General features: G+C 31.3%; 2 protein-coding genes across 2 annotated transcripts; both read right to left on the bottom strand.

Moving 5' to 3' along the window:
- Positions 1-1,938: 1,938 nt before the first annotated feature.
- Positions 1,939-2,895, bottom strand: LOC139849491 (uncharacterized). Its single transcript, XM_071839146.1, has one exon. It carries the CDS (start codon positions 2,533-2,535, stop codon positions 1,984-1,986), a length of 552 nt encoding a protein of 183 aa, XP_071695247.1. The 5' UTR covers positions 2,536-2,895; the 3' UTR covers positions 1,939-1,983.
- Positions 2,896-3,274: 379 nt separating this feature from the next.
- LOC139850588 (WAT1-related protein At3g28050-like) lies at positions 3,275-7,556 on the bottom strand. Its single transcript, XM_071840148.1, has 7 exons — positions 7,257-7,556; positions 7,110-7,175; positions 6,900-7,013; positions 4,900-5,143; positions 4,037-4,195; positions 3,794-3,945; positions 3,275-3,655 (listed from the first exon to the last, which is right to left on the bottom strand). Exons 1-7 carry the CDS (start codon positions 7,454-7,456, stop codon positions 3,493-3,495), a joined length of 1,098 nt encoding a protein of 365 aa, XP_071696249.1. The 5' UTR covers positions 7,457-7,556; the 3' UTR covers positions 3,275-3,492.
- Positions 7,557-11,195: the final 3,639 nt, after the last annotated feature.

Here is an 11,195-nt window from a genome sequence, read left to right as displayed (position 1 = left end):
GTAGAAGATTTAAGTTTTTCTATTTTGTACTAATTTAATTTGATACCTCATTCACATTTGGCTGCATAGATATGTTTTCAGACACTAAATAATTTGAAACCCAGGTATGTGATGCTACTTGCATATATGAGCTTAGAAATACAATGGCTGATAAACTCTTTGCTAACGTCAGTATGTTCTATTTGGTCACTTGTGGTTTTCACAATTCATATACGAGGTTTATCTAATTTGTACATAATGATCAATTGAACGGTAATTGAACAAAGATATAGATATGTAAAAGTTCAATTGTTGTAGAGGGAGAGCGTGAAATGAGTGAAACTCGCGTAGCCATGTAGAATCACAAAAGAGCAACGTTGAAAAAGACAGGAGACGGAGACGAGTCGGTTAGGACCTTGAAAGGTCGAGTCGGTCAAGACGGGTCAAGATGGGCGTCGACCAACATTGATTTTTAGAAGTTAAATATATATAATATAGATATTTCAAACATAAATATTTAAACATTAATTTGAATCCAATATAAATGATCAGAAAGTAAGATAATGTGGTGTTAATTAGTTATAGTGTATTTATTAAATAATCTTTTTTAAGGGATACGGTGTACATCGGGGATTTTCGTTATAGTAGAACAAGGCCATACAAAAAGTCGACTTCTTACCGATGTTGACCCGACTTTTGACCGTTAACCGATTTTGACCTGATTTTTGACGTTAACCGACTTATTAAACATTTTTCTTCGAATTGGGACGGGCTAGTCACCAAACTGAAGCATAAGCCGCCACAACGGTTGTCTGCAACCGTGAAAAGAGAGCATGAAATGAGTAACAAACTCTTGTAGTCACGCAGAATCACAAAAAGTGATCACGAACTGAGTGACAAACTCACGTAGAATGGTAAAAGAGTTTGGAAAGTAACTTGATATGAATACCAGGTGCCATGCCATCTTGAAACATAAAGGAATTTAACTATAATCTTCTTACTTAGTATGACCCAAAAAGGTGAGTTTGAGAACTGGGAAAATAATAGGTAATCGCCTAACCAACTGTAACAATAATGATAAATTGCCTAACCAACTGTAACATCAATCAAGAGTTTACTTGATTTTCAAACTCTTAATAGTTATCCTAAATACCGTATCCACACACCCCCAATTATGGATCGATCCACAATTGTCACAATATTTTCTTAGTACTTAAGTTAAGCCATGATCAACTTTGGTTTATAACATAATATGATGATTATTGATTCTTGAAGACAAGGTTGCAAAACACGCTATTCGTGGAGTAATCGGTCAAGACTTTGGAGGGAGTAATCGGAAACTCGGAGATTAATCGAACCGGGCTTTTTATACATTTAAATAATAAATTTTGAAATTATATGTGTAAATATAAAAGAAAACCTTAAACATAAATATAAATAAATATAAATTTTAATATAATTGTCTAAAAACATAAAATCGTTCATTTTGATCAAAAACTATAAAATTTCAGCTTATATTCATGTTAAAATGTTGACCAATTTTGACTTTGACCAACCATTTACCGTTGTTGACCCACATACCGTTGCTGACCGATTAAGTAAACAGATTTTGGAGAATCAGAACAGACTGTTCTTAAAAAGGAAAAGGAGTAATCATGGATTAATCGGGAGTAATCGGGTGTTTTACAACGGTAATTACAGCCATTGTTGAAACACCCTTACGTTAGTTACTATCTTTATTAATGCAACAACCTTAATCAAAATGCAATCTCGAGCTTACTCTAACACACATATAGCCTTCAGCAAAGCAATTATGAACAAGTCATCAAGAAACAACCAGTTGTAAAGATAAACTTATACCAGGTTATTATCATATTATACGAAAACAAATAACCAATGCTATTCTACAATAAGTTTTTTACAACATCAAACACCACATCAAATTCAAAAATAATCAACACAAACATGAACACAAAGAAACATATATCTTAAAAGGCTCAAACCTCAAGAATCGACCGAGCTACCAAGCACAAACGAGAAGAGTTCACGAACCGGTGAGTACTCAACCAATCCAATATCCATTGCATACCCCGTTACCGGTAACTTCAAGTCCCTCAAAACCGTAAACGCTTCGGCCATTCGATTCTTTGGCACTTCTTCAGCAACAGGACAATACGGGACCCACGAATCCGGGCGATACTCTTCGGGAATTTCAATCCCTTCTCTTTTCATTGCATCACACAATTGAAAATGGAATTGTAGTAATGGTAAAGTAGGAGTTGGAGCCAAAAACAACACATTATTATCATTTGGTAGGCTTCCAATTGAGCCAAAAGATAAAGGTAAAGGATCTTGCTTTGATGCAAACCCTTTTACAATGTTTTCGAGCTTCGTTGGATCGATAAACGGACTCGAAAACAGAGTAATATGAGGTCTAGATTCAATTTCTATAAGATGAGTACTAATTTGCCTTCTAGCAACAACGTTCCATGCTTTCAAAACTTGGTTTTCAAGAGCTGGATCAAAGTAAAGCTCAATTGCATATCCTTCAGACATTTCGCCTTAATTACAAGATTCCCAAAAAATAAAACTAAGGTTTCAAAATTCGAACTTTGATTAGCAAAAATTAGCCCTAACTAACGATCAATAAGATAAATGATTATAACAATGAAGAGTACAGCAAACAACTTACTTATTGGTATAACTTGAGATCCACAAGGGTTACAAAGGAATATAATAAAGATTGAAACTTTGAATACAAAAACTAAAATTGAAACATACCCAGTTGAGATTTGAGATGTTTGAGTTAAATTGCAAAAAGGGTAAGTTAAAAAATGGGATTTTGATGAACGGTTTTGATAAATTGGAATCCCAAAAATTGAAGAGACGAGAGTATTGGGGGTTTGGGTTGGCGTTGATTTTTAGTGGCCGATTGATGCAAGTCATTTGAGGGTACGAAGGTTATGAATGAGTTTCATAAATGGTCCCTTGAATATTGACATGTTTGCACTAGATACCTTTAACTTGTATAAATTTAAAATGGCCCTAGATACTACTTACGAGTTACTCAGTTGCTAGTACATTGTGTCAATATGCACGAGAGGCTATTGGCTTAGCGATATCGGTTTAACGCTCCAACTAATTTATGATTTCAAGTTCAAGATTGGACATTTACACAGTGAAAAAATTGATATAAGGTGTGTAGTTAGTTTGCCTCAAAAAATAGCAATGTGTCAATGAGCACATTACATGTGTAAGCCTAAACATATATACATAGACATTATTGTTCAAGTTTGATTTAAAATTTGACTCCATTAGATTTAGATTCCTATATTGTGATATATTTTCCATACCAACATAGAGGAGTTTACATTAGCTTGTTTTTCGGCGAAAACATATCAAACACTTTGCCTTATAGCCTCTAATGCAATTTCATATATACAATTATACCATTTCAAGATAAATACTTAGATCGCAACTTTACATGGTAATCAAGTAACGAGAATCGTTGGTTTATCTGCTTTCCATATCCTCGTCCTTGTAGTTTTGCAACAATGGTGATGTTGGTGTTGAGGATGACTCCAAGTTTATAACTTTGTCTTTTATTGTGCTCTCTTTTCCTTTGCCCCACATCACAGTATAAAATCCAATTGATATAATTGTTGCACCAATCACACTTCAATTACAACATACATGTTAATGAATATATATATATATATATATATATATATATATATATATATATATATATATATATATATATATATATATATATAAGGACACATATAAATCAACAATTTACGTGTCATATTACCTTCCAAGATAGAGATCGTCCCCAAGGAACATAACGCCCATTGCAACTGCTATAGCAATTGACAAGGGCTTAAACATAGCCACAAATAGTGGTCCTTTTAGTCGTAACGCCCATGTATGGACACTGTTATTTAAACATGAACCAAGCACACCCTGCATGATTCAAAGAAAACAACTAATTACCAATCTTGAGAACCATTCAAATGATCCCATAACCGTTAACAAGATAATTTTGGTTATTTACCGAGCACAAAATTGAGACCAGGGCTATATCAGGCTTGATTTTCCAAACACTTGAATCTGGTTCGGAAAAAGCTCCGACGATTGCAGCTAAAATACTGACTATTAAGTTGTAAAAGAAGACTACTGTCAACTCTGATGGATACTCCTTCATGATCTGTGTCTGTAAACATCAAATTGTTATTTTACATCTTTGATTAACTTATTTACATCTTAGAACATATGGGCCTAGATGCAAGAGTGTTAATAGCAACTAGCATGACTCAAATTAGTTTAAGAAAGCCCATTCTTACTCCTTGGTGAATTAGGCTAGTCAATTACAGAATAGTCCCAAAATTTGGTTTGTCACTTGACCATATATATGAGCTTAGTTTTGATATTTTATTACTTTGCTTATGTGGTCCATGAATATTCAATGACTATTTCTAATCATTTTCTAGCTATCTCAAGATATATTGCTAGTGAGGTTTGAATGTGAGACATCTTGTAAAAATATCAGACCTCATCTACTAAGTTATCTTGTGATAGTTTAATTTGTCGTGCTCTTGGATCAGTTTCAAGGTTTCCTCCCGGGGCAGCGATGGGTGCGGGGTTATTATCGCTGCATCGGCATAGCCGAAACGGGTGGTTTAGTCCCCCTCGAGTGATCCCAATCGCTGTTAAAAAAAAAAAAAAAAAATGCTTTCGCTTACATTGTTAGAATGTTAAAAAAGTGTTCTTTTATTCTACTTAAACATCTTTAAAAAAAAGGAATCCAACACCCGGCCCTAATAACGACCGACCTAAACTAGTAACTTTAAATGAGAACCAGGCGAGTTCGGTGTGGTCCCTATATAACCCTAGTTATGCCAATGGGTGCATATATACCTGAACGATGTACCATAAAGGGACCAAGATATACTCGGTGCTTAAAAAAAGGCCACCGATAGCCCAATTTGGTTGCGGAGACCCTAGAGAAAGCTTTGGAGAACTTGAACTTAAATGCGAAGACGAAAGATCAATGATCTTCGGACCTTTGTAAAGTGTCACGACAAAAGCACCTGCTACGGATACAATTGTGCCCATAAACTTTGCACGAGTACTTTTCTTTGAAAAAGATAATGTCTCCATCCTGTTTTAGGCCATTGAAAAGAGTCGGGTGGGTCATGACATGTAAGTCCATAAATTACATAAGCATTTGAAAAGGACACCCATTATGTTATGTTGTACACTAGATAACCAATATTAGTTGCATCCAAAACGAATAATATATATTGAGACAACTTTACTTAATTATAGTTCGATCGGTTACGTTTTTCATACTATTAATAAAGACGTATTTGTTTGCTTCTAATCGAGTTCATATAATTAGCGTTGCATCAGACTTCGTAAGAATATTCAAACCATGAGTGGCTAAAGCGGACTACTTTTTGACTAATGGCGTGTGGCGGTGATCACCACAATTTTTGTGGTGGTATTTTTTTTTTTACTACATGATATTTCTTTTCATTTTTGACTTTGATTACCCTTTTTTATATATTATTACTTAAACGTTTAACCCAATTAAAGAACGTTTGATACTTAAGATTTATTTATATAGATTTCATAAAGTATAATAGTATAAACAAATGTCATATACAATAAAAATTTATACACCTTAAAAGCATCTATTTATATTCGAATGTTTCATATATTAATATTAATATAGAAAAAATATCTACGCAATAAATACATTTCAGAATTATACTACCTCGTAGAAAAAATCATCTACGCAATAACAAATAATTTTGTATTATTTGTTATTATAAATTATACTACCTCGTTCCAGAATTATTGTTTAGGTTGATTTTTTATTAAATTTAAAATATTTTTGTGAGTTATCCATTATGTTTTTAATTAAATGAGTTATTTAATTAAATAAAAATATCATAAAAAGTAATTAGTAAATCTGTTTCTGTATTAAATGTTAAATTTTCAATTATAAAAAAGTTTAATTGGAAATTAAGTGTATTTTATTGTTATATAAAGTAAGGAATAATATTATATCAAAACAGTAAGATAGACAAGTTTTTTGAACGGAGAGAATAATCATATTATTATTGCCATTATATTATTTTCCTAAAAGAATTTGAACTAATTGTGCCACAATTGAACGTTTATGTACAATCGCCACAGAGTATACTGATATTCAGTTTCGCTTATCACTGTAGTAATTTTTGAACTAATGATTTCTCGGAACCTTGTGAGTTAGGAGTAAAGCATCTCAAGATTTGCGCATCTCGTTGAACATTATTATTATTATTATTATTATTATTATTATTATTATTATTATTATTATTATTATTATTATTATTATTTAATTATTTAATTAATTAATTAATTATTATTATTATTATCTAATTTTGATAACGACAATTCTAAAATGTAAATTAATGTGTTTAATGGTTTTATACCATTCAATAACTATAACTATCATCTTAAAATTAATATACAATCGCTATATACAAGGATTTTAACAAGAATTATCGTTAACACACTATTAATAATTGTACATTCATTTACCCCTCACCAATATTTAGTAAGTTCTCGTAATGTACAATTATTTAAAGCATGTTAACGACTATAATCTATTTCCAGACCCTAAGTTTATGGGTAATTAACAACAATATTACAAATTTTAAAGGGCGTTAAAATCTAATTTTATTACAGTATTAAATTTCACAATTTAACATCATTTTTCTATTGGTAATGGTATTCGTCGATGGTTTCTTGTAAAGTTTTTGTCTATATAGACGTGGTTAACTAGTGACAACTTAACATACATCAAACTGCAGTTCTAAAAAAAACAAAAACATACATCAAACTGAAAACCATAAAAGAGAAGATACCTGAAAATAACCGCTAGGATGAACGTAAAAGCCGGTACCAGATTGCTGATAGCCGACGCCAGCGTCGGCGAACTGTATATAATTCCGGTGTATCCCATAATCTGCGACGTACACCTAATTTCAAAATTGCGCTCTTTTATCAATATATAAACTGAGATATTTATATATATGAAAAATTAAATATCAACACATAAGTAACATGATCAATACCCGATGATACCCAAAAGTCCAATTTTGCTCACGATTGAGAAATTCACCGGAGGAAGCACACTTGATCTGTTTCGTCACAAAAAAAATGCTCCAAATCATTAATTGGTACTACGTAACTTTTTAACGTGTTAGCGACGAAATATGTACCTGCCGGAGAAAAAAGGTGCCGGAAGTAGGAGAAAGGCGGCAACAGCATAGGAGTAAACGACGAAAACATGGTAACTCATTCCTCGAAGTGTAGCGGCTTTGTACAAAGTGTTGAGTCCGACGTTGGTGCACTCCATGGTGACCATAGCAGCAAACGGTAAAACATCTTTGTAAAAAAAGTATGTGCGTTCACTAGCCATGTTTTAGTGGCGTGTGTGTTGCTTGAGAAAATGATTGAGACTAGAGAACATAACTTTTGTGCATAGTGGTTGGTTTTAATTTGATCTAATAAAATAAAGTATGATAGTTGTGTTGAGGATTACGTATAATAATATAATTCAATGCTTATGGGACAAACTATTGACATGTTCAAGATAACGAAAGTTTGTACAAATTATATGCATCCAATAAGAACCAATCATGTACTATAAAATTAAATTATATTTCTTCAATAGCAAATAATTGTGATATACAGTATACCTCTATAATTTAATAATGTTAGAATCAAGATATTTTATTAATTTAGCGAGATATTATTATATCAACATATTAATGAATTATTAATTTAAAATATTGACTTATATTTGTGAGCAATATTCAAATTAATGCACCGACATTCGAAAATTTCCATGTACGTACATTCACACGTTAATGAACTCAATATGGATTTGAAGTTCACAAGAAAACAAGTGAATATAAATTCATTTTTTACTAGAAAAGTCTAACACTTTAGAATATTTTAGTAATTATTAATTTATAATTTTGCTGGTACCAATATATTCACATTAGGAATTCAAAATAATTATTATCTTATTATTTTATCGATTGATGTCCAATTTTGTACCGGTCCCAAGTTGGGACCGGACAAATTATTAATTTAATCGAGGTTGTTAATTTATCCAGTATTAAATTATATAGGTTATACTGTACGTATTTTTTATCCATATTTTTTCATATGGGAAGTGATTATGTATATTTAAAATGTTGTTGGTTAAATACGTAGCACACAAATCTGCGGATAAACTTTTCAAGCTATCCGAGAGTACAAGTAATTTTACTGAGATGTACGTGTTTAACTTACGTAATAAATTTTGACTCTAAGTCATATCAAGATATGTGTTACTAATATTTTATTTAAAATACAATTTTTTATAATCTACGATAATATCATAAAAATAAATATTTAGTTTTGTAGGGAGTATTTAAAAACCATTGTATGTAATCCTCTCAACAGTGCTTCTCGAGGCTCCACTCTCCCCCTGAATAAGTAAGGTGAGTGAGTCCTCGCTGAACTGAGAGATTTCGATCACCTAGCAGGCCTCGGTGCATGTCTTTGAGCAACACCGATTTTGTCACTCGTATCTGCTTGAACCAGTACTTCAAGCTAGTATGTGATCCTATTTGTGTAGATTTCCCAGCAGTACCAATAAGAAGTAAAATATAAATAAGAGTTATGGCATTCAATCTCATATTGCGAGAAATCCAAGAACTTCTTCCCATGCTAAGACTGCTGTTGATCTACCTTTGACTTACTTCCTATCTCTACCCTTGATCCAAGGTAGACGAAGGTGCTCTAAATGAAGGATAATCTATAAAAAAAATTTTTTTTAGCATTTAGCCCAGATAGAACCTTTTCAATTCATGATTTGCTCGGCTGCAGTATTGGAGGAAGTCAACAAATTTTTAATGACCTGTCCTAATCCATCTGGACGAATACATTACATTTGGTTACATCGCGAGGTACTTGACCTCTATATGATACATTTTACAAACATTGCATTCGTTTTTAAAAGACAAACTTTCATTACATCGAAAGTTACGGCATGCATACCATTTCATAATATATCCAACTATAATTGACTTAATAATAATCTTGATGAACTCAACGACTCGAATGCAACGTCTTTTGAAATATGCCATGAATGACTCCAAGTTATATCTTTAAAATGAGCAAATGCACAGCGAAAGATTTCTTTCATACCTGAGAATAAACATGCTTTAAAGTGTCAACCAAAAGGTTGGTGAGTTCATAAGTTTATCGTAAACAATAAAATTCATCATGGTATTTTTTTAAAAAGGCACAAAGCCTCCTCCTTTTTTTCCCGGATTTGGAGGTCCCAATTCTCACAATAGATTAGGACGTCGTACCATCCTTGAGCGGGCGTCGATCAATCCTGAATCACAGGCCGCTCTGTCATTGTCTGATTTTTGGTTGTCTGATCACACTCGGGATTATGTATCTACTTATCATATTTTTGCCCCTGCTCGGTAGTTCCGTAGCAGTTTATTGCTTATATGAGTTTTTTCAGTACTTCCATGTTGGGATTAGTTACTAGTTCAAATTTATATTTTTTGGGAATTGGTTGGAATTGATAGACAACAAGATTTAAATACAGTACACCTATCTCGTGTACGAAACCATTTTTTTCATAATGCTTAGCAGAGTAGGTTCGTATCCTTTTCTCCCCCTTAGGTTGCCTCGCGATTTTTAAATAATCGTGCACATATCTCGTGCACAAAACTAATACACATAACCTGTGTATAAAAATCATTCTCTCGATACATAACATTCATTTCGATTTCATTGCTCAACATGGTAACCGACCTTAACATATTATACGCATCAATAATAATATTCCCAAAACAGAACATCTCGTCTGTATAAAATATAAACTTCGAAGTACTAAACACCACGCCCACTAGCTCTTCCGTCTAGTGAACATTCTGGGTGGGGGTGTTAAACCCGGTAGCTATCTTTAGGATTCGCGTGAATTAGGGCCATACTCGATTCTAATTCTTAGGTTACTAAGCAATGATAATCAGGAAAAAAAATATTCTCATCAATTGGTGGCAATTATCATGTCCACATAATTCAATAATAATCCGCAAAACTTCTGTCTGCATAATAATTCATTCGAGGAATGTTTTGCTTGTGTCTATCTCGTCAAACATTTATAAAAGCAATTCATGTATTCTCAGTTCAAAATATATTTCAAAAGCATTTAATAGAGCAGTTATAAAAACGGCGCATGTATTCTCAGTCCCAAAAATGTAAAGAGTTAAAGGGAGCAAATGAACTCACTATACGATATTTTGTATTAAAAATATGCATACAACGGAACAGAACAATGCAAGGTTGGCCTCGGATTCACGAACCTATATCATTTGTGTGTGTGTGTGTATATATATATATATATTAAAACATATAATCGTAACTGAACAAATTTAGTTATTATATCTTTAATTTATAAATTATGTATGTTTAATTTGTGTATATATTCATATTGGCTAATATTTATATAGTTATATTAATATATCCATATTTATATACATAATTGTTTAATGTTATATTTAAAAATCGATAGTTTGTTATTTGTATGTATTTATATAAACAATATTAATAGGTTTGATATATATATAGTTTTGTGAAATTTTAATATAATTATAGTATATGTAACAAGTATATTTTATGTACAAAATATTTATCTGTTTAAAAGGTAGTTTTTGATATTAATAATGATAGTATTAATAATCATATTACTTAATAATAATACTTATATTGATAATAATATTAGTAATAACAATAATAATAATAATAACTATAATTGTAACTAGGGTTACGATAACAATAATAATAATTGGTAACTAATACTTATATTAGTAATAATAACAGTAATAACTAATATTCATAATACTTACTAATAATAATACTAATAATAATAATAATTCTAATACTTAATGATAATAATAATAATAATAATAATAATAATAACAATAATGATAAGTGTAATAATAAAAATAATAATAATAATAATCATAATCATAATAATAATAATGATAATAATACTTACATTAATAATAAAATGATAAAATTAATAATAATAATATTAATAATATTAATAATATTTAATGATATTTGTTAGTAATAACAATAATAAT

The sequence above is a fragment of the Rutidosis leptorrhynchoides genome, chromosome 5, assembly GCF_046630445.1.
Source record: "Rutidosis leptorrhynchoides isolate AG116_Rl617_1_P2 chromosome 5, CSIRO_AGI_Rlap_v1, whole genome shotgun sequence".
Classification (NCBI taxonomy): domain Eukaryota; kingdom Viridiplantae; phylum Streptophyta; class Magnoliopsida; order Asterales; family Asteraceae; genus Rutidosis; species Rutidosis leptorrhynchoides.
Note: the sequence above shows the minus strand (reverse complement) of the source record. Positions and strands in the feature narration are given on the sequence as shown.

Excerpts from the sequence above, each read along its gene's own strand:
- LOC139850588 (XM_071840148.1), bottom strand. The coding sequence starts at position 7,456 with ATGGCTAGTGAACGCACATACTTTTTTTACAAAGATGTTTTACCGTTT. Across the intron at positions 7,176-7,256 it reads GCACCTTTTTTCTCCGGCAG|ATCAAGTGTGCTTCCTCCGG; the intron begins GTACATATTTCG and ends GTGACGAAACAG. Across the intron at positions 3,946-4,036 it reads TGGTCTCAATTTTGTGCTCG|GGTGTGCTTGGTTCATGTTT; the intron begins GTAAATAACCAA and ends TGAATCATGCAG.
- LOC139849491 (XM_071839146.1), bottom strand. The coding sequence starts at position 2,535 with ATGTCTGAAGGATATGCAATTGAGCTTTACTTTGATCCAGCTCTTGAA.